Source organism: Pleurodeles waltl, chromosome 10 (genome assembly GCF_031143425.1).
Source record: "Pleurodeles waltl isolate 20211129_DDA chromosome 10, aPleWal1.hap1.20221129, whole genome shotgun sequence".
NCBI lineage: Eukaryota > Metazoa > Chordata > Amphibia > Caudata > Salamandridae > Pleurodeles > Pleurodeles waltl.
Window position 1 is genome coordinate 111,298,623 of NC_090449.1, and position 25,139 is coordinate 111,323,761.

At 46.0% G+C, this 25,139-nt stretch overlaps 1 protein-coding gene across 1 annotated transcript in view; it reads right to left on the reverse strand.

The window, feature by feature from the left end:
• INTS1 (integrator complex subunit 1) overlaps window positions 1-25,139 on the reverse strand; it is a 494,737-nt gene that overhangs the window by 368,232 nt on the left and 101,366 nt on the right. Inside the window, exons 14-16 of the mRNA XM_069209905.1 lie at window positions 24,838-24,915; window positions 22,470-22,627; window positions 22,159-22,255 (exon numbers count right to left, since the gene is read on the reverse strand). Coding sequence (XP_069066006.1) covers window positions 22,159-22,255; window positions 22,470-22,627; window positions 24,838-24,915 — 333 coding nt within the window. The remainder of the gene's footprint in view (window positions 1-22,158; window positions 22,256-22,469; window positions 22,628-24,837; window positions 24,916-25,139) is intronic.

Genomic DNA, 25,139 nt, shown 5'->3' on the forward strand with positions numbered 1-25,139 from the left:
TGGTCTCCCTGACTAGCTCCCTGCTGGAGTTGGTCCCCCAGTGTATTTAGATCTGACCACATTCACATTTATCCATGTTTTCTCTCAAAAGGTATCCAAATGTACAAATAACTGACTTTCCCAGGCTTGTCTGCCGTTAAGTAAAATTTTTTGATTTGATATTGTTTATAAAATCTATATCTCCAGAACCCTCTGGTGGATCTTATTTGTTCTAGTGTCTAAATTTGAATAAAAATACATTCTGTGTAAGCCTTGCTGCTCAGTGCCACAACGACCCAGGATTTGGCTGAGAGTTTGACAGACAAAACCTAAGGGTCCTAAAGGGGTTGGTAAGTGTATTAAACCGTGGGGATGATCAACCACACCATGTAATCTACCCCCATTTCCTCACACAGACTGCTTCAGCTTCATCCCTATAATTCTGGCCTCAAATGTGGCATGCCTTTGAGTCTGCCTCCTAGAAGAATTAACCTGATACATTCAGAGCCATAACTAAACTCAAGACTGTGTACATTTCAGGAATGATTGTCTACTTGGAAAGTAGCCTTACATATTAACTGTGGTTACCTACAATTAGTGGCCAACTAAGTTACACCATATATATATATATATATATATATATATATATATATATATATATATATATATATATATATATATATATATGTGTTGGGCTCGGAGTGTTACAAGTTGTTTTTCTTTGAAGAAGTCTTTTCGAGTCACGAGATTGAGGGTCTCCTCCCATTTCGGCTCCATTGCGCATGGGCGTCGACTCCATCTTAGATTGTTTTCCCCCGCAGAGGGTGAGGTTGTATATGCTAGTAATAGTGCCCACGCAATGGAGTGAATACGTATGTACATAATGTAGTTTAAAGTAATATATATATTAACAAATATACAGATGTATAGAGATCAACTTCTAAACGGCTACAGGCTCCCGGGGAGGCGGGTGGGCGCATGTGAATCTGCAGCGACTAATGCCACGAACAGATGTACACTGGGTAAGTGACATTTTCCGTTCGGTGGCATGTGTAGCTGCAGATACACATGCTGTGCATAGACTAGTAAGCAGTTATCTCCCCAAAAGCGGTGGTTCAGCCTGTAGGAGTTGAAGTTGTCTGGAACAATGTTCGTAGTACTGCTTGGCCTACTGTGGCTTGCTGTGTTGTTAGCACGTCTACACAGTAGTGTTTGGTAAATGTATGCGGCGTAGACCATGTAGCTGCCTTACATATTTCTGTCATTGGAATATTTCCTAGAAAGGCCATGGTAGCACCTTTTTTTCTAGTTGAGTGTGCCCTTGGTGTAATATGCAGTTCTCTTTTAGCTTTAAGATAACAGGTTTGAATGCACTTAACTATCCATCTAGCAATGCCTTGCTTAGAAATTGGATTTCCTGTATGAGGTTTTTGGAAAGCAATAAATAATTGTTTTGCGAATTAGTTTTGCTCTGTCAATGTAGTACATTAACGCTCTTTTGATGTCCAATGTATGTAGTGCTCTTTCCGCTACAGAGTCTGGCTGTGGGAAGAACACTGGTAATTCTACAGTTTGATTTAAGTGGAACGGTGATATGACTTTTGGTAAAAATTTAGGATTTGTTCGTAGAACTACTTTATGCTTGTGTATCTGAATAAATGGTTCTTGTATGGTAAATGCTTGAATCTCACTTACTCTTCTTAAAGATGTGATGGCAATTAAAAATGCAACTTTCCATGTTAAGTATTGCATTTCACAAGAGTGCATGGGCTCAAAAGGTGGACCCATGAGTCGTGTTAAGACAATGTTAAGGTTCCATGAAGGAACTGGTGGTGTTCTTGGTGGTATAATTCTCTTTAGACGTTCCATAAATGCTTTTATGACTGGTATTCTAAATAGAGAAGTTGAGTGCGTAATTTGCAGGTAAGCTGAAATTGCTGTAAGATGTATTTTAATGGAAGAGAAAGCTAGCTTTGATTTTTGCAAATGTAGTAAGTATCCTACGATGTCTTTGGCAGATGCGTGTAAGGGTTGAATTTGATTGTTGTGGCAGTAATATACAAATCTTTTCCACTTATTTGCATAGCAATGTCTAGTGGTAGGTTTCCTAGCTTGTTTTATGACCTCCATACATTCCTGTGTAAGATCTAAATGTCCGAACTCTAGGACTTCAGGAGCCAGATTGCTAGATTCAGCGATGCTGGATTTGGGTGCCTGATCTGTTGTTTGTGTTGAGTTAACAGATCTGGTATGTTTGGTAGCTTGACATGAGGCACTACTGAGAGGTCTAGTAGTGTTGTGTACCAAGGTTGCCTTGCCCATGTTGGTGCTATTAGCATGAGTTTGTTTTGACTCAGCTTGTTTACTAGATATGGAAGGAGTGGGAGAGGGGGAAAAGCGTACGCAAATATCCCTGACCAACTCATCCATAACGCATTGCCCTGAGACTGATCTTGTGGGTACCTGGATGCAAAGTTTTGGCATTTTGCGTTTTCCTTTGTTGCAAATAGATCTATTTGTGGCGTTCCCCAACTTTGGAAGTAAGTATTCAGTATTTGGGGGTGAATCTCCCATTCGTGGATCTGTTGGTGATCCCGAGAAAGATTGTCCGCTAGCTGGTTCTGAATTCCTGGAATAAATTGTGCTATTAGGCGAATGTGGTTGTGAATCGCCCAATGCCATATTTTCTGTGCCAGGAGACACAACTGTGTTGAGTGTGTGCCTCCCTGTTTGTTTAGGTAATACATCGTTGTCATGTTGTCTGTTTTGACAAGGATGTGTTTGTAGCTTATTATGGGTTGAAATGCTTTCAGCGCTAGAAATACTGCCAATAGTTCTAAGTTATTTATGTGAAAGTGTTTTTGGTGAGTGTCCCATTCTCCTTGGATGCTGTACTGATTGAGGTGTGCTCCCCACCCTATCATGGAGGCATCTGTTATTATTACGTATTGTGGCACTGGGTTTTGGAAAGGCCGCCCCTGGTTTAAATTTATACTGTTCCACCATTGAAGCGAGGTGTATGTTTGGCGGTCTACCAACACCAGATCTAGAATTTGACCCTGTGCCTGTGACCACTGTGATGCTAGGCACTGTTGTAAGGGCCGCATGTGCAACCTTGCGTTTGGGACAATGGCTATGCATGAAGACATCATGCCTAGGAGTTTCATTACTTTTTTGACTTGTATTTTTTGATTTGGATGCATGGCCTGTATTACATTGTGAAATGCCTGAACCCTTTGTGGGTTTGGCGTGGCAATCCCTTTTGCTGTGTTGATTGTCGCCCCTAAGTATTGCTGTGTTTGACACGGCAGAAGGTGTGACTTTGTGTAGTTGATTGAGAAACCTAGTTTGTGGAGGGTTTCTATGACATACTTTGTGTGTTGTGAACACCGTTCTAGCGTGTTTGTTTTGATTAACCAATCGTCTAGGTACGGGAACACATGTATTTGCTGCCTTCTGATATGTGCAGCTACGACTGCTAGGCATTTTGTAAAAACTCTTGGCGCAGTTGTTATTCCGAACGGCAACACCTTGAATTGGTAGTGTACCCCCTGGAATACAAACCTTAAGTACTTTCTGTGTGAAGGATGTATCGGTATATGGAAATATGCATCCTTTAGGTCTAGTGTTGTCATGTAGTCTTGTTGTTTGAGCAGTGGGATTACGTCTTGTAATGTCACCATGTGAAAGTGATCTGATTTGATGTAGGTATTTAATGTTCTGAGATCTAATATAGGTCTAAGACTCTTGTCTTTTTTGGGTATGAGAAAGTACAGAGAGTAAACTCCTGTTCCTTTCTGTTGGTTTGGTACTAATTCTATAGCTTCTTTTTGTAGCAACGCCTGAATTTCTAGTCCTAGAAGATCTATATGTTGTTTTGACATATTGGGGGTTATTCTAACTTTGGAGGAGTGTTAATCCGTCCCAAAAGGGACGGTAAAGTGACGGATATACCACCAGCCGTATTACGAGTTCCATAGGATATAATGGACTCGTAATACGGCTGGTGGTAAATCCGTCACTTTTCCGTCACTTTTGGGACGGATTAACACCTCCTCCAAAGTTAGAATAACCCCCATTGTGTGTTTTCGGTGGGACGTTTGGAGGGAATTTGAGAAATTCTATGCAATAACCATGCTGGATAATTGCCAGGACCCAAGTATCTGTTGTTATTTCCTCTCAATGTTTGTAAAACTTGCTTAGTCTCCCCCCCACAGGTGTTATGTGTTGGGGATGTGTGACTTGTAAGTCACTGCTTATTTTGAGGAGTTTTGGGACTTTGGAACTTTCCTCAATTTTTTTGGAACTGTCCCCCTCTATATTGTCCCCGAAAACTTCCACGCAGATATTGGCTCTGATAAGTGGGCCTTGTTTGTGAGGTTGTGGGTTCTGTGCTTTGCCCTCGAAACTGTGTTTTTCTAAATGTTCCTCTGCTCTGTGGGGAGTAGAGTGCGCCCATGGCTTTGGCCGTGTCAGTGTCCTTCTTAAGTTTTTCGATAGCAGTGTCCACCTCCGGCCCAAACAACTGCTGTCCGTTAAATGACATATTGAGCACAGCTTGCTGTATTTCTGGTTTAAATCCTGATGTACGCAGCCATGCATGTCTCCTTATTGTCACTGCTGTGTTGACAGTTCTAGCAGCTGTGCCTGCAGCATCCATAGTTGACCGTATCTGATTGTTGGAGATACTCTGTCCTTCTTCAACTACTTGCTGTGCTCTTTTGTGGAACTTGCATTTCGTCCCAATGAGCCCTATCATATCTGGCCAACAAAGCCTGTGAATTTGCAATACGCCACTGGTTTTCTGCCTGTGCCGCCACCCTTTTGCCTGCTGCGTCAAATTTGCGACTTTCCTTATCTGGAGGTGGTGCATCTCCTGAAGTATGTGAGTTTGCTCTTTTGCGAGCTGCCCCTACCACAACTGAGTCCGGTGTTAGCTGTTGTGTGATGTACACGGGGTCTGTTGGTGGCGGTTTATATTTTTTCTCCACTCTTGGAGTAATGGTCCTTCCTTTTACAGGCTCCTGAAACACTTGTTAGGAGTGTTTGAGCATCCCAGGTAGCATGGGAAGACTCTGGTACTGGCTGTGTGTGGACGACAATGTATTAAATAGGAAGTCGTCTTCAATGGGCTCTGTATGTAGGCTGACATTATGAAATGCCGCTGCCCTCAACACCACTTGTGCGTAGGCTGTACTATCTTCTGGTGGCGACGGTCTAGCTGGATAACAGTCAGGACTATTATCTGACACTGGTGCATCATAAAGGTCCCATGCGTCAGGGTCATCTTGACTCATCCCTGTGTGGGTCGGGGATTGCATCATAGATGGAGTGGCTACCGGTGATGGTTGCGGAGAGCATTGTGGAGATGGTGGCGGGGTTACTTGTTTAGCCACCTTTGCCTGTGGCTGCTTGTCTTTCTCCTGGAAGGCAAGTTTGCGTTTCATCCTAATAGGAGGGAGAGTGCTGATCTTTCCCGTTTCTTTTTTGATGTGGAGCCGTCTTTGGGTGTAGTCCGGCTCCATTGCCTCTAATTCCTGTCCAAATGTATGTTTTTTCATTTGTGAGGACAGTCCTTGTTCCTCTGTGTAGGAACTTGATTTCGGTTCCGAAGCCGGATGTTTCTGTATCGAAACCTTTTCGGCTACTTTTTTCGGTTCCGACGAAACCTTTTTTGTTTTCGGCGTCGTGGTCTCTCGGTGCCGACTTATTTCGGTGCCGCTGTCTCGGTGCCGAACCTGCTCGGAGCCACTATCTCGAGCCCGAGATTGCTGTGTGGCGGTATCTCGACCGGAGTCGGATGACTTCGCCACCAGCGTGCCCTTTTTCGGTGCCGATGATCAGTCACCTATTTTTCGGGTTAAGCCATGGCATGTTGGCGGTGGCGTCCCCTGGGCTTTTGTTGTCTTCTCGTGAGTTTTATGTTTCGACGTCTTACTCACGGTTTTCGGCGTTTCTTCGGGATCGAGCTCGTCCGAGTCCGATTCATGGATGGAAAAGCTTTCTTCTTCCTCCTGGAAACGCCCTTGTCCTGTCGGCGCCAACGCCATCTGCAGTCTTCTTGCTCTTCAGTCTCTTAATGTCTTCCTCGACCGAAACTCTCGACAGGCTTCACAGGTATCCTCCTTGTGCTCTGTTGACAGACACAAGTTACAGACCAGATGCTGATCTGTATATGGATACTTGTTATGGCATTTTGGGCAGAAGCGGAATGGGGTCCGTTCCATCAGCCTTGAAGAGACACGTGGCCGGGCCGACCAGGCCCCGACGGGAGGATCGAAAAAACCCCGAAGGGTCACCGGAGCTCTTCAAAAGTCGATGTCGATCTGTTATGACTAACCCGATACCGAACGCAAACAATACAGACGATTTTTCAGAGATTCTAACTAACTTTCCGACCCGAAACATGGAGCGAAAAGGAACACGTCCGAACCCGATGGCGGAAAAAAAACAATCTAAGATGGAGTCGAAGCCCATGCGCAATGGAGCCGAAATGGGAGGAGTCCCTCGATCTCGTGACTCAAAAAGACTTCTTCGAAGAAAAACAACTTGTAACACTCCGAGCCCAACACCAGATGGCGGGATGTGCACAGCATGTGTATCTGCAGCTACACATGCCACCGAACATATATATATATATATATATATATATAGGAAGTTGGCTCTGTAGGCACTATTTCAAAGTAAGGAATAGTATGTAGTGTGGTCGAGCAGTAGGCTTATCAAAGGAGTAGTGTTAAGCATTTGTTGTACATACACACAGGCAATAAATGAGGAACACACACTCAGAGACAATTCCAGGCCAATAGGTTTTTGTATAGAAAAATATATTTTCTTAGTTTATTTTAAGAACCACAGGTTCAAATTCTACATGTAATATCTCATTTGAAAGGTATTGCAGGTAAGTACTTTAGGAACTTTGAATAATCACAATAGCATATATACTTTTTACATAAAACACATATAGCTATTTTAAAAGTGGACACTGTGCAATTTTCATAGTTCCTAGGGGAGGTAAGTTATTGATAGTTCTTGCAGGTAAGTAAACCACCTACTGGGTTCAAATTGGAGTCCAAGGTAGCCCACCGTTGGGGGTTCAGAGCAACCCCAAAGTCACCACACCAGCAGCTCAGGGCCAGTCAGGTGCAGAGGTCAAAGAGGTGCCCAAAACACATAGGCTTCAATGGAGAGAAGGGGGTGCCCTGGTTCCAGTCTGCCAGCAGGTAAGTACCCGCGTCTTCGGAGGGCAGACCAGGGGGGTTTTGTAGGGCACCAAGGGGGACACAAGTCAGCACAAAAAGTACACCCTCAGCAGCGCGGGGGCGGCCGGGTGCAGTGTGCAAACACGCGTCAGGTTTACAATGGTTTTCAATGAGAGATCAAGGGATCTCTTCAGCGTTGCAGGCAGGCAAGGGGGGGGGGCTCCTCGGGGTAGCCACCACCTGGGCAAGGGAGAGGGCCTCCTGGGGGTCACTCCTGCACTGGAGTTCCGTTCCTTTAGGTGCTGGGGGCTGCGGGTGCAGGGTCTTTTCCAGCCGTCGGGAAATGGAGTTCAGGCAGTCGCGGTCAGGGGGAGCCTCGGGATTCCCTCTGCAGGCGTCGCTGTGGGTGCTCAGGGGGGACAACTTTGGTTACTCACGGTCTCGGAGTCGCCGGAGGGTCCTCCCTGAGGTGTTGGTTCTCCACCAGTCGAGTCGGGGTCGCCTGGTGCAGTGTTGCAAGTCTCATGCTTCTTGCGGGGAGTTGCAGGGGTCTTTAAATCTGCTCCTTGAACCAAAGTTGCAGTTCTTTTGGAGCAGTGCCGCTGTCCTCGGGAGTTTCTTGTCTTTCGTGAAGCAGGGCAGTCCTCAGAGGATTCAGAGGTCGCTGGTCCCTTGGAAAGCGTCGCTGGAGCAGGTTTCTTTGGAAGGCAGGAGACAGGCCGGTGAGTCTGGGGCCAAAGCAGTTGGTGTCTTCTGTTCTTCCTCTGCAGGGCGTTTTTCAGCTCAGCAGTCCTCTTCTTCTTGTAGTTTCAGGAATCTGAATTCTTAGGTTCAGGGAAGCCCTTAAATACTAAATTTAAGGGCGTGTTTAGGTCTGGGGGGTTAGTAGCCAATGGCTACTAGCCCTGAGGGTGAGTACACCCTCTTTGTGCCTCCTCCCAAGGGGAGGGGGTCACATCCCTAATCCTATTGGGGGAATCCTCCATCTGCAAGATGGAGGATTTCTAAAAGTTAGAGTCACTTCAGCTCAGGACACCTTAGGGGCTGTCCTGACTGGTCAGTGACTCCTCCTTGTTTTTCTCATTATTTTCTCCGGCCTTGCCGCCAAAAGTGGGGGCCGTGGCCGGAGGGGGCGGGCAACTCCACTAGCTGGAGTGTCCTGCGGTGCTGGCACAAAGGGGTGAGCCTTTGAGGCTCACCGCCAGGTGTGACAGCTCCTGCCTGGGGGAGGTGTTAGCATCTCCACCCAGTGCAGGCTTTGTTACTGGCCTCAGAGTGACAAAGGCACTCTCCCCATGGGGCCAGCAACATGTCTCGGTTGTGGCAGGCTGCTGGAACCAGTCAGCCTACACAGATAGTCGGTTAAGGTTTCAGGGGGCACCTCTAAGGTGCCCTCTGGGGTGTATTTTACAATAAAATGTACACTGGCATCAGTGTGCATTTATTGTGCTGAGAAGTTTGATACCAAACTTCCCAGTTTTCAGTGTAGCCATTATGGTGCTGTGGAGTTCGTGTTTGACAGACTCCCAGACCATATACTCTTATGGCTACCCTGCACTTACAATGTCTAAGGTTTGGCTTAGACACTGTAGGGGCACAGTGCTCATGCACTGGTGCTCTCACCTATGGTATAGTGCACCCTGCCTTAGGGCTGTAAGGCCTGCTAGAGGGGTGTCTTACCTATACTGCATAGGCAGTGAGAGGCTGGCATGGCACCCTGAGGGGAGTGCCATGTCGACTTACTCATTTTGTTCTCACTAGCACACACAAGCTGGTAAGCAGTGTGTCTGTGCTGAGTGAGGGGTCTCCAGGGTGGCATAAGACATGCTGCAGCCCTTAGAGACCTTCCCTGGCATCAGGGCCCTTGGTACCAGAGGTACCAGTTACAAGGGACTTACCTGGATGCCAGGGTGTGCCAATTGTGGATACAAAAGTACAGGTTAGGGAAAGAACACTGGTGCTGGCGCCTGGTTAGCAGGCCTCAGCACACTTTCAATTCAAAACATAGCATCAGCAAAGGCAAAAAGTCAGGGGGTAACCATGTCAAGGAGGCATTTCCTTACACAACCCCCCCCCCCAAACGAAAGAGGATGAGACTAACCTTTCCCAAGAGAGTCTTCATTTTCTAAGTGAAAGAACCTGGAAAGGCCATCTGCATTGGCATGGGCAGTCCCAGGTCTGTGTTCCACTATAAAGTCCATTCCCTGTAGGGAGATGGACCACCTCAACAGTTTTGGATTTTCACCTTTCATTTGCATCAGCCATCTGAGAGGTCTGTGGTCGGTTTGAACTACAAAGTGAGTACCAAAGAGGTATGGTCTCAGCTTTTTCAGGGACCAAACCACAGCAAAGGCCTCCCTCTCAATGGCACTCCAACGCTGCTCCCTGGGGAGTAACCTCCTGCTAATGAAAGCAACAGGCTGGTCAAGGCCATCATCATTTGTTTGGGACAAAACTGCCCCTATCCCATGTTCAGAGGCATCTGTTTGCACAATGAATTGCTTGGAGTAATCTGGAGCTTTTAGAACTGGTGCTGTGCACATAGCTTGTTTCAGGGTGTCAAAGGCCTGTTGGCATTCTACAGTCCAGTTTACTTTCTTGGGCATTTTCTTGGAGGTGAGTTCTGTGAGGGCTGTCACAATGGATCCATATCCCTTCACAAACCTCCTATAGTACCCAGTCAAGCCAAGGAATGCCCTGACTTGAGTCTGGGTTTTTGGAGCTACCCAGTCCAGAATAGTCTGGATCTTGGGTTGGAGTGGCTGAACTTGGCCTCCACCTACAAGGTGTCCCAAGTAAACCACAGTTCCCTGCCCTATCTGGCATTTGGATGCCTTGATAGAGAGGCCAGCAGATTGCAGAGCCTTCAAAACCTTCTTCAGGTGGACCAGGTGATCCTGCCAGGTGGAGCTGAAGACAGCAATATCAAGATAAGCTGCACTAAAGGATTCCAACCCAGCAAGGACTTGATTCACCAACCTTTGGAAGGTGGCAGGGGCATTCTTTAAACCAAAGGGCATAACAGTGAACTGATAATGCCCATCAGGTGTGGAGAATGCTGTCTTTTCTTTTGCTCCAGGGGCCATCTTGATTTGCCAGTACCCTGCTGTTAAGTCAAAGGTACTTAAGAATTTGGCAGCCCCTAATTTGTCTATCAGCTCATCAGCTCTAGGAATGGGATGGGCATCTGTCTTGGTGACAGAATTAAGACCTCTGTAGTCCACACAAAACCTCATTTCTCTCTTTCCATCTTTGGTGTGAGGTTTGGGGACTAAGACCACTGGGCTAGCCCAGGGGCTGTCAGAGTGCTCAATTACTCCCAATTCCAGCATCTTGTGGACTTCCACCTTGATGCTTTCCTTAACTTGATCAGACTGTCTGAATATTTTGTTTTTGACAGGCATGCTGTCTCCTGTGTCCACATCATGGGTACACAGGTGTGTCTGACCAGGGGTTAGGGAAAAGAGCTCAGCAAACTGTTGCAGGACCTTCCTACAGTCAGACTGCTGTTGGCCAGAGAGGGTGTCTGAATAGATCACTCCATCCACTGAGCCATCTTTAGGGTCTGATGAGAGGAGATCAGGGAGAGGCTCACTCTCAGCTTCCTGGTCCTCATCTGTTACCATCAACAGATTTACATCAGCCCTATCATGGAAGAGTTTTAGGCGGTTTACATGGATCACCCTCTTGGGGCTCCTGCTTGTGCCTAGGTCCACCAGGTAGGTGACCTGACTCTTCTTTTCCAGGATTGGGTAAGGGCCACTCCATCTGTCCTGAAGTGCCCTGGGAGCCACAGGCTCCAAAACCCAAACTTTCTGCCCTGGTTGGAATTCAACCATTGCAGCCTTTTGGTCATACCAAAACTTCTGGAGCTGTTGGCTGGCCTCAAGGTTTTTACTTGCCTTTTCCATGTACTCTGCCATTCTTGAGCGAAGGCCAAGTACATAGTCCACTATGTCTTGTTTAGGCTCATGAAGAGGTCTCTCCCGGCCTTCTTTAAGAAGAGCAAGTGGTCCCCTTACAGGGTGGCCAAACAGAAGTTCAAAGGGTGAGAACCCTACTCCCTTCTGAGGCACCTCTCTGTAAGCGAAAAGCAGACATGGCAAGAGGACATCCCATCTCCTTTTGAGTTTTTCTGGGAGCCCCATGATCATGCCCTTTAATGTATTGTTGAATCTCTCAAAAAGGCCATTAGTTTGTGGATGATATGGTGTAGTGAACTTATAAGTCACTCCACACTCATTCCACATGTGTTTTAGGTATGCTGACATGAAGTTGGTACCTCTGTCAGACACCACCTCCTTAGGGAAACCCACTCTGGTAAAGATACCAATGAGGGCCTTGGCTACTGCAGGGGCAGTAGTCGACCTAAGGGGAACAGCTTCAGGATACCTAGTAGCATGATCCACTACTACTAGGATGTACATGTTTCCTGAGGCTGTGGGAGGTTCCAGTGGACCCACTATGTCCACACCCACTCTTTCAAAGGGGACCCCCACCACTGGAAGTGGAATGAGGGGGGCCTTTGGATGCCCACCTGTCTTACCACTGGCTTGACAGGTGGGGCAGGAGAGGCAAAACTCCTTAACCTTCTGGGACATATTGGGCCAGTAGAAGTGGTTGACTAACCTCTCCCACGTCTTGGTTTGTCCCAAATGCCCAGCAAGGGGAATATCATGGGCTAAGGTCAGAATAAACTCTCTGAAACCCTGAGGCACTACCACTCTCCTAGTGGCACCAGGTTTGGGATCTCTTGCCTCAGTGTACAGGAGTCCATCTTCCCAATAGACCCTATGTGTTCCATTTTTCTTGCCTTTGGACTCTTCAGCAGCTTGCTGCCTAAGGCCTTCAAGAGAGGGACAGGTTTCTTGTCCCTTACACAACTCTTCCCTTGAGGGTCCCCCTGGGCCCAAGAGCTCAACCTGATAAGGTTCCAGCTCCATAGGCTCAGTTCCCTCAGAGGGCAGAACTTCTTCCTGAGAAGAGAGGTTCTCTTTTTCTTGTTGTGTTGCAGCTGGTTTCCCAGCTGACTTTCCTTTTCTCTTGGTAGGCTGGACCTTTCTTCCAGACTCCAGCTCTACTTTTTCACCCCGTGCCTTGCACTGTGCCCTTGTCTTGACACACACCAGTTCAGGGATACCCAGCATGGCTGCATGGGTTTTCAGTTCTACCTCAGCCCATGCTGAGGACTCCAGGTCATTTCCAAGCAAACAGTCTACTGGGATATTTGAGGAGACCACCACCTGTTTCAGGCCATTGACCCCTCCCCACTCTAAAGTTACCATAGCCATGGGATGTACTTTAGTCTGATTGTCAGCGTTGGTGACTGGATAGGTTTGTCCAGTCAGGTATTGGCCAGGGGAAACCAGCTTCTCTGTCACCATAGTGACACTGGCACCTGTATCCCTCAGGCCCTCTACACTTGTCCCATTAATTAAGAGTTGCTGCCTGTATTTTTGCATGTTAGGGGGCCAGGCAGCCAGTGTGGCTAAATCCACCCCACCCTCAGAGACTAATGTAGCTTCAGTGTGACACCTGATTTGCTCTGGGCACACTGTTGATCCCACTTGGAGACTAGCCATTCCAGTGTTAGCTGGAGTGGAGTTTGAAGTGGTATTTTTCTTGGGACAGGCCTTGTCTCCAGTTTGGTGTCCAGACTGACTACAGCTACGACACCAGGCCTTTTTGGGATCAAAGTTTTTACCCTTGTACCCAGAATTGTTTTGTGAAGAGGCTCTGGGCCCACCCTCCTGTGCAGGTTTTTGGGGGCCTGTAGAAGACTCTTTACTATTTTTGTTTTTGGCTGTCTCACCACCCTTCCCCTGGGGAGGTTTTGTGACCCCTTTCTTTTGGTCACCCCCTGTGGAAGTTTTGGACACCCTAGTCTTGACCCAATGGTCCGCCTTCTTTCCCAATTCTTGGGGAGAAATTGGTCCTAGGTCTACCAGATGCTAATGCAGTTTATCATTGAAACAATTACTTAATAGGTGTTCTTTCACAAATAAATTGTACAGCCCATCATAATTACTTACACCACTGCCTTGAATCCAACCATCTAGTGTTTTTACTGAGTAGTCTACAAAGTCAACCCAGGTCTGGCTCGAGGATTTTTGAGCCCCCCTGAATCTAATCCTATACTCCTCAGTGGAGAATCCAAAGCCCTCAATCAGGGTACCCTTCATGAGGTCATAAGATTCTGCATCTTTTCCAGAGAGTGTGAGGAGTCTATCCCTACACTTTCCTGTGAACATTTCCCAAAGGAGAGCACCCCAGTGAGATTTGTTCACTTTTCTGGTTACACAAGCCCTCTCAAAAGCTGTGAACCATTTGGTGATGTCATCACTATCTTCATATTTAGTTACAATCCCTTTAGGGATTTTCAACATGTCAGGAGAATCTCTGACCCTATTTATGTTGCTGCCACCATTGATGGGTCCTAGGCCCATCTCTTGTCTTTCCCTTTCTATGGCTAGGATCTGTCTTTCCAAAGCCAATCTTTTGGCCATCCTGGCTAACTGGATGTCCTCTTCACTGGAGTTATCCTCAGTGATTTCAGAGAGGTTGGTCCCTCCTGTGAGGGAACCAGCATCTCTGACTATTATTTGTGGAGTCAGGGCTTGAGAGGCCCTGTCCTCCCTAGATAGGACTGGTAGGGGGGAATCATCCTCCAAGTCACTATCCTCATCCTCTGTGTTGCCATCCACAGAGGGGTTGGCTCTTTCAAACTCTGCCAACAGCTCCTGGAGCTGTAGTTTGGAAGGTCTGGAGCCCATTGTTATTTTCTTTAGTTTACAGAGTGACCTTAGTTCTCTCATCTGGAGATGGAGGTAAGGTGTGGTGTCGAGTTCCACCACATTCACATCTGTACTAGACATTATGCTTCTAAAAGTTGGAATACTTTTTAAGAAACTAAAACTAGTTCTAGAATCTAATTCAAACTTTTACCAAACTTTTAAACTCTAAAAGAAATGCTAACAGGGACTAACACAAGGCCCTAGCAGGACTTTAAAGAATTTAGAAAAAAAATTCAAATTGCAAAAAATCTATTTCTAATGACAATTTTTGGAATTTGTCGTGTGATCAGGTATTGGCTGAGTAGTCCAGCAAATGCAAAGTCTTGTACCCCACCGCTGATCCACCAATGTAGGAAGTTGGCTCTGTATGTGCTATTTCAAAGTAAGGAATAGCATGCACAGAGTCCAAGGGTTCCCCTTAGAGGTAAGATAGTGGCAAAAAGAGATAATACTAATGCTCTATTTTGTGGTAGTGTGGTCGAGCAGTAGGCTTATCCAAGGAGTAGTGTTAAGCATTTGTTGTACATACACACAGGCAATAAATGAGGAACACACACTCAGAGACAAATCCAGCCAATAGGTTTTGTTATAGAAAAATATATTTTCTTAGTTTATTTTAAGAACCACAGGTTCAAATTCTACATGTAATATCTCATTTGAAAGGTATTGCAGGTAAGTACTTTAGGAACTTTGAATAATTACAGTAGCATATATACTTTTTACATAAAACACAAAAGCTGTTTTAAAAGTGGACACAGTGCAATTTTCACAGTTCCAGGGTGAGGTAAAGTATTGTTAGGTTGCACAGGTAAGTAAGTCACTTACAGGTTTCAGTTTTTGGTCCAAGGTAGCCCACCGTTGGGGGTTTAGAGCAACCCCAAAGTTATCACACCAGCAGCTCAGGGCCGGTCAGGTGCAGAGGTCAAAGAGGTGCCCAAAACACATAGGCTTCAATGGAGAGAAGGGGGTGCCCTGGTTCCAGCCTGCCAGCAGGTAAGTACCCGCGTCTTCGGAGGGCAGACCAGGGGGGTTTTGTAGGGCACCGGGGGGGGACACAAGTCAGCACAAAATGTACACCCTCAGCAGCACGGGGGCGGCCGGGTGCAGTGTGCAAACATGCGTCGGGTTTACAATGGTTTTCAATGAGAGATCAAGGGATCTCTTCAGCGTTGCAGGCAGGCAAGGGGGGGGCTCCTCGGGGTAGCCACCACCTGGGCAAGGGAGAGGGCCTCCTGGGGTCACTCCTGCACAGGAGTTCCGTTCCTTTAGGTGCTGGAGGCTGCGGGTGCAGGGTCTTTTCCAGCCGTCGGGAAATGGAGTTCAGGCAGTCGCGGTCAGGGGGAGCCTCGGGATTCCCTCTGCAGGCGTCGCTGTGGGGGCTCAGGGGGGACAACTTTGGTTACTCACGGTCTCGGAGTCGCCGGAGGGTCCTCCCTGAGGTGTTGGTTCTCCACCAGTCGAGTCGGGGTCGCCGGGTGCAGTGTTGCAAGTCTCACGCTTCTTGCGGGGAGTTGCAGGGGTCTTTAAATCTGCTCCTTGAAACAAAGTTGCAGTTCTTTTGGAGCAGTGCCGCTGTCCTCTGGAGTTTCTTGTCTTTCGTGAAGCAGGGCAGTCCTCAGAGGATTCAGAGGTCGCTGGTCCCTTGGAAAGCGTCGCTGGAGCAGGTTTCTTTGGAAGGCAGGAGACAGGCCGGTGAGTCTGGGGCCAAAGCAGTTGGTGTCTTCTGTTCTTCCTCTGCAGGGGTTTTTCAGCTCAGCAGTCCTCTTCTTCTTGTAGTTTCAGGAATCTGAATTCTTAGGTTCAGGGAAGCCCTTAAATACTAAATTTAAGGGCGCGTTTAGGTCTGGGGGTTTAGTAGCCAATGGCTACTAGCCCTGAGGGTGAGTACACCCTCTTTGTGCCTCCTCCCAAGGGGAGGGGGTCACATCCCTAATCCTATTGGGGGAATCCTCCATCTGCAAGATGGAGGATTTCTAAAAGTTAGAGTCACTTCAGCTGAGGACACCTTAGGGGCTGTCCTGACTGGTCAGTGACTCCTCCTTGTTTTTCTCATTATTTTCTCCGGCCTTGCCGCCAAAAGTGGTGGCCGTGGCCGGAGGGGGCGGGCAACTCCACTAGCTGGAGTGTCCTGCGGTGCTGGCACAAAGGGGTGAGCCTTTGAGGCTCACCGCCAGGTGTGACAGCTCCTGCCTGGGGGAGGTGTTAGCATCTCCACCCAGTGCAGGCTTTGTTACTGGCCTCAGAGTGACAAAGGCACTCTCCCCATGGGGCCAGCAACATGTCTCGGTTGTGGCAGGCTGCTGGAACCAGTCAGCCTACACAGATAGTCGGTTAAGGTTTCAGGGGGCACCTCTAAGGTGCCCTCTGGGGTGTATTTTACAATAAAATGTACACTGGCATCAGTGTGCATTTATTGTGCTGAGAAGTTTGATACCAAACTTCCCAGTTTTCAGTGTAGCCATTATGGTGCTGTGGAGTTCGTGTTTGACAGACTCCCAGACCATATACTCTTATGGCTACCCTGCACTTACAATGTCTAAGGTTTGGCTTAGACACTGTAGGGGCACAGTGCTCATGCACTGGTGCCCTCACCTATGGTATAGTGCACCCTGCCTTAGGGCTGTAAGGCCTGCTAGAGGGGTGTCTTACCTATACTGCATAGGCAGTGAGAGGCTGGCATGGCACCCTGAGGGGAGTGCCATGTCGACTTACTCATTTTGTTCTCACTAGCACACACAAGCTGGTAAGCAGTGTGTCTGTGCTGAGTGAGGGGTCTCCAGGGTGGCATAAGACATGCTGCAGCCCTTAGAGGCCTTCCCTGGCATCAGGGCTCTTGGTACCAGAGGTACCAGTTACAAGGGACTTACCTGGATGCCAGGGTGTGCCAATTGTGGATACAAAAGTACAGGTTAGGGAAAGAACACTGGTGCTGGGGCCTGGTTAGCAGGCCTCAGCACACTTTCAATTCAAAACATAGCATCAGCAAAGGCAAAAAGTCAGGGGGTAACCATGCCAAGGAGGCATTTCCTTACACTACATATGGAAGGAGAGGGAGAGGGGGAAAAGCGTATGCAAAGATCCCTGACCAGTTCATCCATAGAGCATTGCCTTGGGATTGATCTTGTGGGTACCTGGATGCGAAGTTTTGGCATTTTGAGTTTTCCTTTGTTGCAAATAGATCTATTTGAGGTGTCCCCCAAATCTGAAAGTAATTGTTTAGTATTTGGGGGTGAATTTCCCATTCGTGGGTTTGTTGGTGATCTCGAGAGAGATTGTCTGCCAACTGGTTCTGAATCCCTGGAATAAATTGTGCTATTAGGCGAATGTGGTTGTGAATCGCCCAATGCCATATTTTTTGTGTGAGGAGGCACAACTGTGTCGAGTGTGTCCCTCCTTGTTTGTTTAGATAATACATTGTTGTCATGTTGTCTGTTTTGACAAGAATGTATTTTGGGGTTATTATGGGTTGAAATGCTTTTAGCGCTAGAAATACTGCTAACATTTCCAAGTGATTTATGTGAAACTGTCTCTGATGTATGTCCCATTGTCCTTGGATGCTGTGTTGATTGAGGTGTGCTCCCCACCCTGTCATGGAAGCATCTGTTGTTATGACGTATTGTGGCACTGGGTCTTGGAAAGGCCGCCCTCGGTTTAAGTTTGTACTGTTCCACCATAGAAGCGAGATGTAGGTTTGGCGGTCTATCAACACCAGATCTAGAAGTTGACCCTGTGCTTGTGACCATTGTGATGCTAGGCACTGTTGTAAGGGCCGCATGTGCAATCTTGCGTTTGGGACAATGGCTATGCATGAAGACATCATGCCTAGTAGTTTCATTACCATTCTGACTTGTATCTTTTGTGTTGGATACATGGTCTGTATTAGTTTGTGAAATGTTTGAACCCGTTGTGGACTTGGAGTGGCAATCCCTTTTGCTGTGTTGATTGTCGCTCCTAAGTATTGCTGCGTTTGACACGTCAAAAGGTGTGACTTCGCGTAGTTGATGGAGAAACCTAGCCTGTGAAGGGTTTGTATGACATATTTTGTGTGCTGTGAACACTGTTTTAGCGTGTTGGTTTTGATTAACCAGTCGTCTAAGTACGGGAACACATGTATTTGCTGCCTTCTGATATGTGCAGCTACTACTGCCAGGCATTTTGTAAAAACTCTTGGCGCAGTTGTTATTCCGAATGGCAACACTTTGAATTGGTAATGTATTCCTTGGAATACGAACCTTAGGTATTTCCTGTGTGAAGGATGTATTGGTATATGGAAGTACGCATCTTTTAGATCTAATGTTGTCATGTAGTCTTGCTGTTTGAGCAGTGGGATTACGTCTTGTAACGTGACCATGTGAAAGTGGTCTGATTTTATGTAGGTATTTAGTGTTCTGAGATCTAGTATTGGTCTCAGAGTTTTGTCCTTTTTGGGTATTAGAAAGTACAGTGAGTAAACTCCTGTGTTTTTTTGTTGAATTGGTACTAATTCTATTGCGTCCTTTTGTAACAATGCTTGAACTTCTAGTCCTAGAAGATCTATATGTTGTTTTGACATAGTGTGTGTTTTCGGTGGGATGTTTGGAGGGAATTGGCGAAATTCTATGCAATAACCATGCTGGATAATTGCTAAGACCCAAGTGTCTGTTGTTATTTCCTCCCAAAGTTTGTAAAATTGGCTTAGTCTTCCCCCCACAGGTGTTATGTGAAGGGGGTGTGTGACTTGTGAGTCACTGCTTATTTTGAGGGGTTTTGGGGCCTTGGAATTTCCCTCAATTTTTTGGGAATTGGCCCCCTCTAAATTGCCCCCGAAAACCTCCCCTCTGATATTGACCCTGGTAGGTAGGCCTTGTTTGTGAGGTTGTGGTTTCTGTGGGTTGACCTCGAAACCCTCTCCTAAAAGGTGTTTTCCGAAATGTGCCTCTGCTCTGTGGGGAGTAGAGTGCGCCCATGGCTTTGGCTGTATCGGTGTCCTTCTTGAGTTTTTCGATGGCAGTGTCTACCTCCGGCCCAAACAATTGCTGTTCATTAAACGGCATATTGAGCACAGCCTGCTGGATTTCCGGTTTGAACCCCGAAGTGCGCAGCCATGCGTGTCTTCGTATTGTGACTGCAGTGTTTATTGTCCTTGCAGCTGTATCTGCTGCATCCATGGAAGACCGTATCGGATTATTTGAGATACTTTGTCCCTCTTCCACCACCTGTTGCGCTCTTTTTTGGAACTCCTTGGGTAAATGTTCGATGAAATGTTGCATTTCATCCCAATGAGCCCTGTCGTATCTTGCCAAAAGTGCTTGTGAATTGGCAATACGCCACTGATTTGCTGCTTGTGCTGCAACCCTTTTTCCCGCAGCATCAAATTTGCGGCTCTCCTTGTCTGGAGGAGGTGCGTCGTCTGAGGTATGAGAGTTGGCTCTCTTACGAGCTGCCCCCACAACTACCGAGTCTGGTGTTAGTTGTGTTGTAATATATATTGGATCCGTGGGCGGTGGCTTATATTTTTTCTCCACCCTTGGAGTTATGGCTCTGCCTTTAACTGGATCCTGAAATATTTGCTTTGAATGTTTTAGCATTCCTGGGAGCATAGGAAGGCTTTGATACTGGCTATGGGTGGAGGATAGGGTGTTAAAGAGAAAGTCATCCTCAATGGGTTCCGAATGTAAGGAGACATTGTGAAACTCGGCTGCCCTTGCGACCACCTGTGTATAGGATGTACTGTCCTCAGGTGGTGACGGTTTTGTAGGATAAGAGTCTGGGCTATTGTCAGACACTGGAGCATCGTAGAGGTCCCATGCATCGGGATCATCCTGACTTATTGTGGTATGAGCTGGTGAGTGCATTAGTGGTGGAGTTGCCTCTGGTGATGCATGTGGTGATGGTGGTGGAGAAGGTGGCGGGGTTGTTTTCTTTGCCACCTTTGCCTGTGGTTGCTTGTCCCCTTGTTGAAAAGCAAGCTTCCTTTTAACCTTGATTGGGGGAAGAGTGGTTATCTTCCCTGTATCCTCATGAATATGAAGCCTTCTTTGAGTGTAGTCAGGCTCTCCAGCTTGAAGCTGTTCTCCAAATCTGTGTAATTGGGTGGTTAACCCTTGTTCCTCTGTATAGGAACTGGTTTTCGGCTCCGAGGTTGGATGTTTCGGAGCGGTGTCTCGGTGCCGAATCTCTTCGGTGCCGCTGTCTCTGTGCCGAATTTTCTCGGAGCCGCTTTCTCGGCTCCGAGGTTGCTGAGTGGCGGTATCACGACCGGAGTCGGATGACTTCGACACCAGCATGCCCTTTTTTGGTGCCTTGGATCGGTCACCTAGTCTTTGGGTTGAGCCATGGCCTGTTGGCGGTGGCGTCCCCTGGGCTTTTGTGGACTTTTCGTGAGTCCTTATTTTCGACGTCTTACTCACGGTTGTTGTTTCTTCGGCGTCGAGTTCTTCCGAATCCGACTCGTGGATGGAGAAAGTTTCTTCTTCCTCCTCGAACCGTTGTTGACCCGTCGGCGTGGATGCCATTTGTAATCTCCTGGCTCTTCGGTCTCTCAGCGTCTTCCTCGACCGAAACGCTCGACAGGCTTCACACGTACCCTCCTTGTGCTCGGGGGACAAGCACAAGTTACAGACCAGATGCTGATCCGTATACGGATATCTGTTATGGCATTTTGGACAGAAGCGGAACGGGGTCCGTTCCATCAGTCTTGAAGTCGCACGCGGTCGGGCCGACCAGGCCCCGACGGGGGATCGAAATTACCCAGAAGGGCCACCGGAGCTCTTCAAAATTCGGTGTCGATTTGTTCTAACTAACCCGATACCGAACGCAACAATACCGACGTTTTTTTCCGAGATTCTAACTAACTTTCCGACCGGAAACACGGAGCGAAAAGGAACACGTCCGAACCCGATGGCGGAAAAAAAACAATCTAAGATGGAGTCGACGCCCATGCGCAATGGAATCGAATGGGGAGGAGTCCCTCGGTCTCGTGACTCGAAAAGACTTCTTCGAAGAAAAACAACTTGTAACACTCCGAGCCCAACACCAGACGGCGGACTGTGCATAGCATGTGTATCTGCAGCTACACATGCCATCGAACATATATATATATATATATATATATATATATTATTTTTTTAAACTACATTTTATGTGCTGTACAGAGTTCTAAACATCAACCCAAAGTCACATCAGTACAATCAAACAATGACATCAAACTATTAGCAACCAGTGCATGCAAGGATGCCTATTTTAATTTTGGGGCATTTGCTTTAGTAAAGAAACACTGTAAAGAAAAGTACTCCACTTGTACTTGTAACATAACATGTCATGTTGCCAGACTACTCACTGAAGTTACATGAGTTCCTTGGTGCCTTTCCTCTAGGCAATGTACAGATGAAGTCATCTTTAGTGGTCTAGTTTTACAAACCTTTTAATATCACACATTCTAAATGTGTGTTGTCCAGGAAACCAATACAAACATACATGTTCAGTGATGAAGTGAAATAATATGAAATTCTTCCATCTTCATCCAGTGGTCTCAATCAAAATCTACTTTGAAATCATTATCAAATCAAGCAGGAAGAACAGACAGACCATTGCACTGCACTTGGGAGTACGACAGTCACTTCACAGCAACCTCACCAGTTATGTATTCTTTCTGGACTCTACTTCATCCTTGTCAGAGCTCTACTGACCTTTACCACTAACAATTAGTAGGATTGAAAGAGCTATATTTATTTGACACCTGCCAACAACACTTGATCTGGGATATTTAACAGTCCCATGAAACTAATTGAGGAATGTGTATATCAAGACAGACATTAAAATTTCAACCATGAATTTTGAAGTCTCCAGGTATTTAAATGGTCACTCTAACCAGAGTCTAATGTCAGGAAACTGGCAGGAATTTGAGACAAATTCAAATCCTGAGAAAAACACAAGGACATATGACTAGGTGAGGAGACTGCAGAAGTTATGAATGTAAAAATGGACAGATATGCTAGCTCCTGTCCGCTGGAACATTTTGCTACCATCTTATCTTGATCAATGTGATAATCAAGATTAGAAATTCCAAACACCTAGTTTTCATTTAAAGTCAAATATACTAAAAACTGAGGCAGTGACTTCCGTATGTGTGGTCTTTTCTATGTTTCTGTAACCCAATGGCTCCCAAAGTCAAGTAGACTTGCTGATTTCACTTTGTGACTTACCCTGGAGGCAACTGTATGTTTTCCGGATGGTGGTAGGTGCAAAGATTTAAAACTGCATCTAGCAGTTGAATCCTCTCCACCTTCAAGACACGCAGATCTAAAAAAAGAAATAATAAAAACAACAAAAAGGAGGTTACAAATATCCATCATGCAAGGCAATCTCGCAGCATACAATTTTGACAACTACACCCTTCAGAAAATGCTAATAGTGTGTGTCAAAGTTACAGTCTGTTCAATGTTGGAAATATGACTGTGAAAAGTGTAAGATGACTATCACACGTGTGGCTTTCCTTTGGATATGAGTAGGTTACCATCAGACTGTACGGCTGCTGCTCGTTTCACCAGGTGGTCTGCCAGCTCCATGGCATCAGCAGGACCAAGAGGAAGGTCCCGTGAGAGACCAATCACAAGTATACGCATGAGTGTGTCTTCAAGGAGAGGCACTTCTGAACAAAGGCGAAGAAAGAAGCTGGAAATGTACAATTACCAGAGATTAGTGTGTAACAAAGATATTTGCTTTCAAACCTGTAAAACAGGATGGCTTTAATACAACATATTACACTCACATGTCAATTTCACATAAAAAATAAGAATCAATGCACATGAAAGGTTTTTTATACAGTGTTCAGTAGGATAGGAAGACAACTTGGGACTGAGCTAAGAATATTTGAGTTCCTTGTGGGGGGTTGGGCAAATACCAGCAGCATAGAAGCATAGTTACTGCCCTGTCAGGCTTACTTAATAAGGATATGCAGTTTTATGTGCTTTGTGCTATGGTCATCAGCTGCAACCTATGAAACTGGAGATGAGCAGAGAAAAACGAGGTGTCCCAAAATATATGAACTATATGAAGGCATGAACAGAAGACGCTGCTATGGCTGCATTACACATTCAGACCTCTTAGCAGCAGCAGCAGCAGCGGCAGCGGCAGTGTTATAGAAAGGTGTTTCATTACAATGATAAACGTTGATGTTGCCACTACATGATTCTGAAGAGAGGTGCCCTACACAGGAAGGGAAAAAATTATGCCCACTACAATTTGAGAATAAGTTGTCTCTACCCTGAGTTTTGCTGAGAAGGCTCTGCATTTTGGTGCTTGTCAAGAGGCATGAATGTCCTAAGCTGCTCTATAGATGAGGCTGCCTGGTGTCAGGATTGAAGAAAAAGTACTGTGTTACTGTTAAGCCAGTACCCAGTCTGTTCAGCTTGGGCCAGGTTTGTTCTTTGAGGCATGTGATATGGTTCTCGTGTTTCACAATTTTTGCTCTGTTACTGCATAGATTTGTTTTTCACTGAGAGGGTGTGCAACTGTGCACAGGGCACATGGGCTATGTTTTAGTTTAAAACTGCACCAGCATACATGAGGGCACAGCCTTGTTTTACTTACAAGTCTGTGTACAAGAATGTGAGTTTCAGGTAGTGTGTACACTCTCGACATATACAGCTGGATTTGAGGAGCAGATGCACATGGTCAGCAGGAATCATCTCAGGGTTCTCTGTGTTGCACATGGTGGGTTGCTTTACCACGGTTCTCAGAGGCAGAGGTCCTAAACACAACACCAGTGGGCAGACATTCTTTTTTTCGAATTTCTAGTCTCATTCCAACTACTAATGACACTAGAACATAAAAGGATAGGTTGTCCTTCCCAAACTTCACTCGTAAGGGCACCTGAAAGACTGGAGAATAAACAAATACTTAATTGTGGTCACAGCCTGGGAGTATGGTGGGGGGGTATTGAATGTTGTCAATTGGCACACCACAATTTTGCTCAAACGCAAGACTGACTGAGTACTTTGGGTATAATGTATTGTGGTACATGACGTGAATGTGGTGACAGAGAATAACAAATTCACATGTGGACCAGAAAACACCAACACTCTTTAAACATAAATACTTCTGCACCATCTTATGAAGAGCTTAATTAAACTGTCTAGTGCAGATGTAGATTTGAACTTGTGCAGTTCAAACCTCAATACAAGCAATATTTAAATTACATTGAATTCCTGAAGGATGGAAAGCTCACCTGTGGCTTGGTGAAGACAATGCACTCATTTCTGTGCTGCAACCACTCGCACCAAACCTGGCTAGAAAACCCACTAAAACAACCATTTTTGAAAAGCTATTAATTCCAGAAATAGAACAAACAGCATATATTGGGTGTTTACCTCTTTTTTGGGAGAGTTGTTTACTAGTCAAATCCCTGTAAGCAAATACTTAGTAGAGCACTGAAACATCATTAGCTATCCAGTTCTCCATCATGAAAAATGTTCCCCCCACTAAATCTAAGCTGAAGTACTTGAAGCACTTTTGTGCAATGTGTCTAACTGTTTTTCTCTGTTATCAGCAAAGCAGTAAGGTCTATATCCAGTTTTAAGTCTACATATGAGATGGGATTTTAAATCAAACCAAGAAATATTCAACCTTAATACTGTTCATCTGTCTGGAAAACAAAAACAAGAAGCCAAAGTATATAGAAAGAGGCCTGGGCTAAAGTAGAAATACACACACAAATAATGTTCAGAAACAGAAGATGAGAGAACTTGCTAATGTCTTCATAGCAAAAAGAGTGTAATAATCTACCCTTGAAGTGATCAATGTCCAATGACTCCCAGTTGACAAATTAATTTAAGTGCAATGGTTAGTCACAAAAAATTTCAAACAAGGCACAGTGTTCTTACTTGCGGTCACTCTCAGGAGGCCAGTTGTCCCATTTGTAGTATGTTTCTGGTTGTTCTGTAAACAATACTTTGTGAAGGCTGTGGAGAAAAATGTAGAACATTGTTATGAAAGACCAGACTAACTAATGCACATCAGAACTCCTCCATGGAAAAAGTTATTTCAATGACAAATGTAACAAAATAAAAGAGGACACATGAGAAAATGAATCTGGTACACCTATATGGTGCATTTGCTAACCCAGAAGTAAAACAGATTTGAAAACCCTATCTACCATAGCATTTCACAATGTAGTAATTAGTAC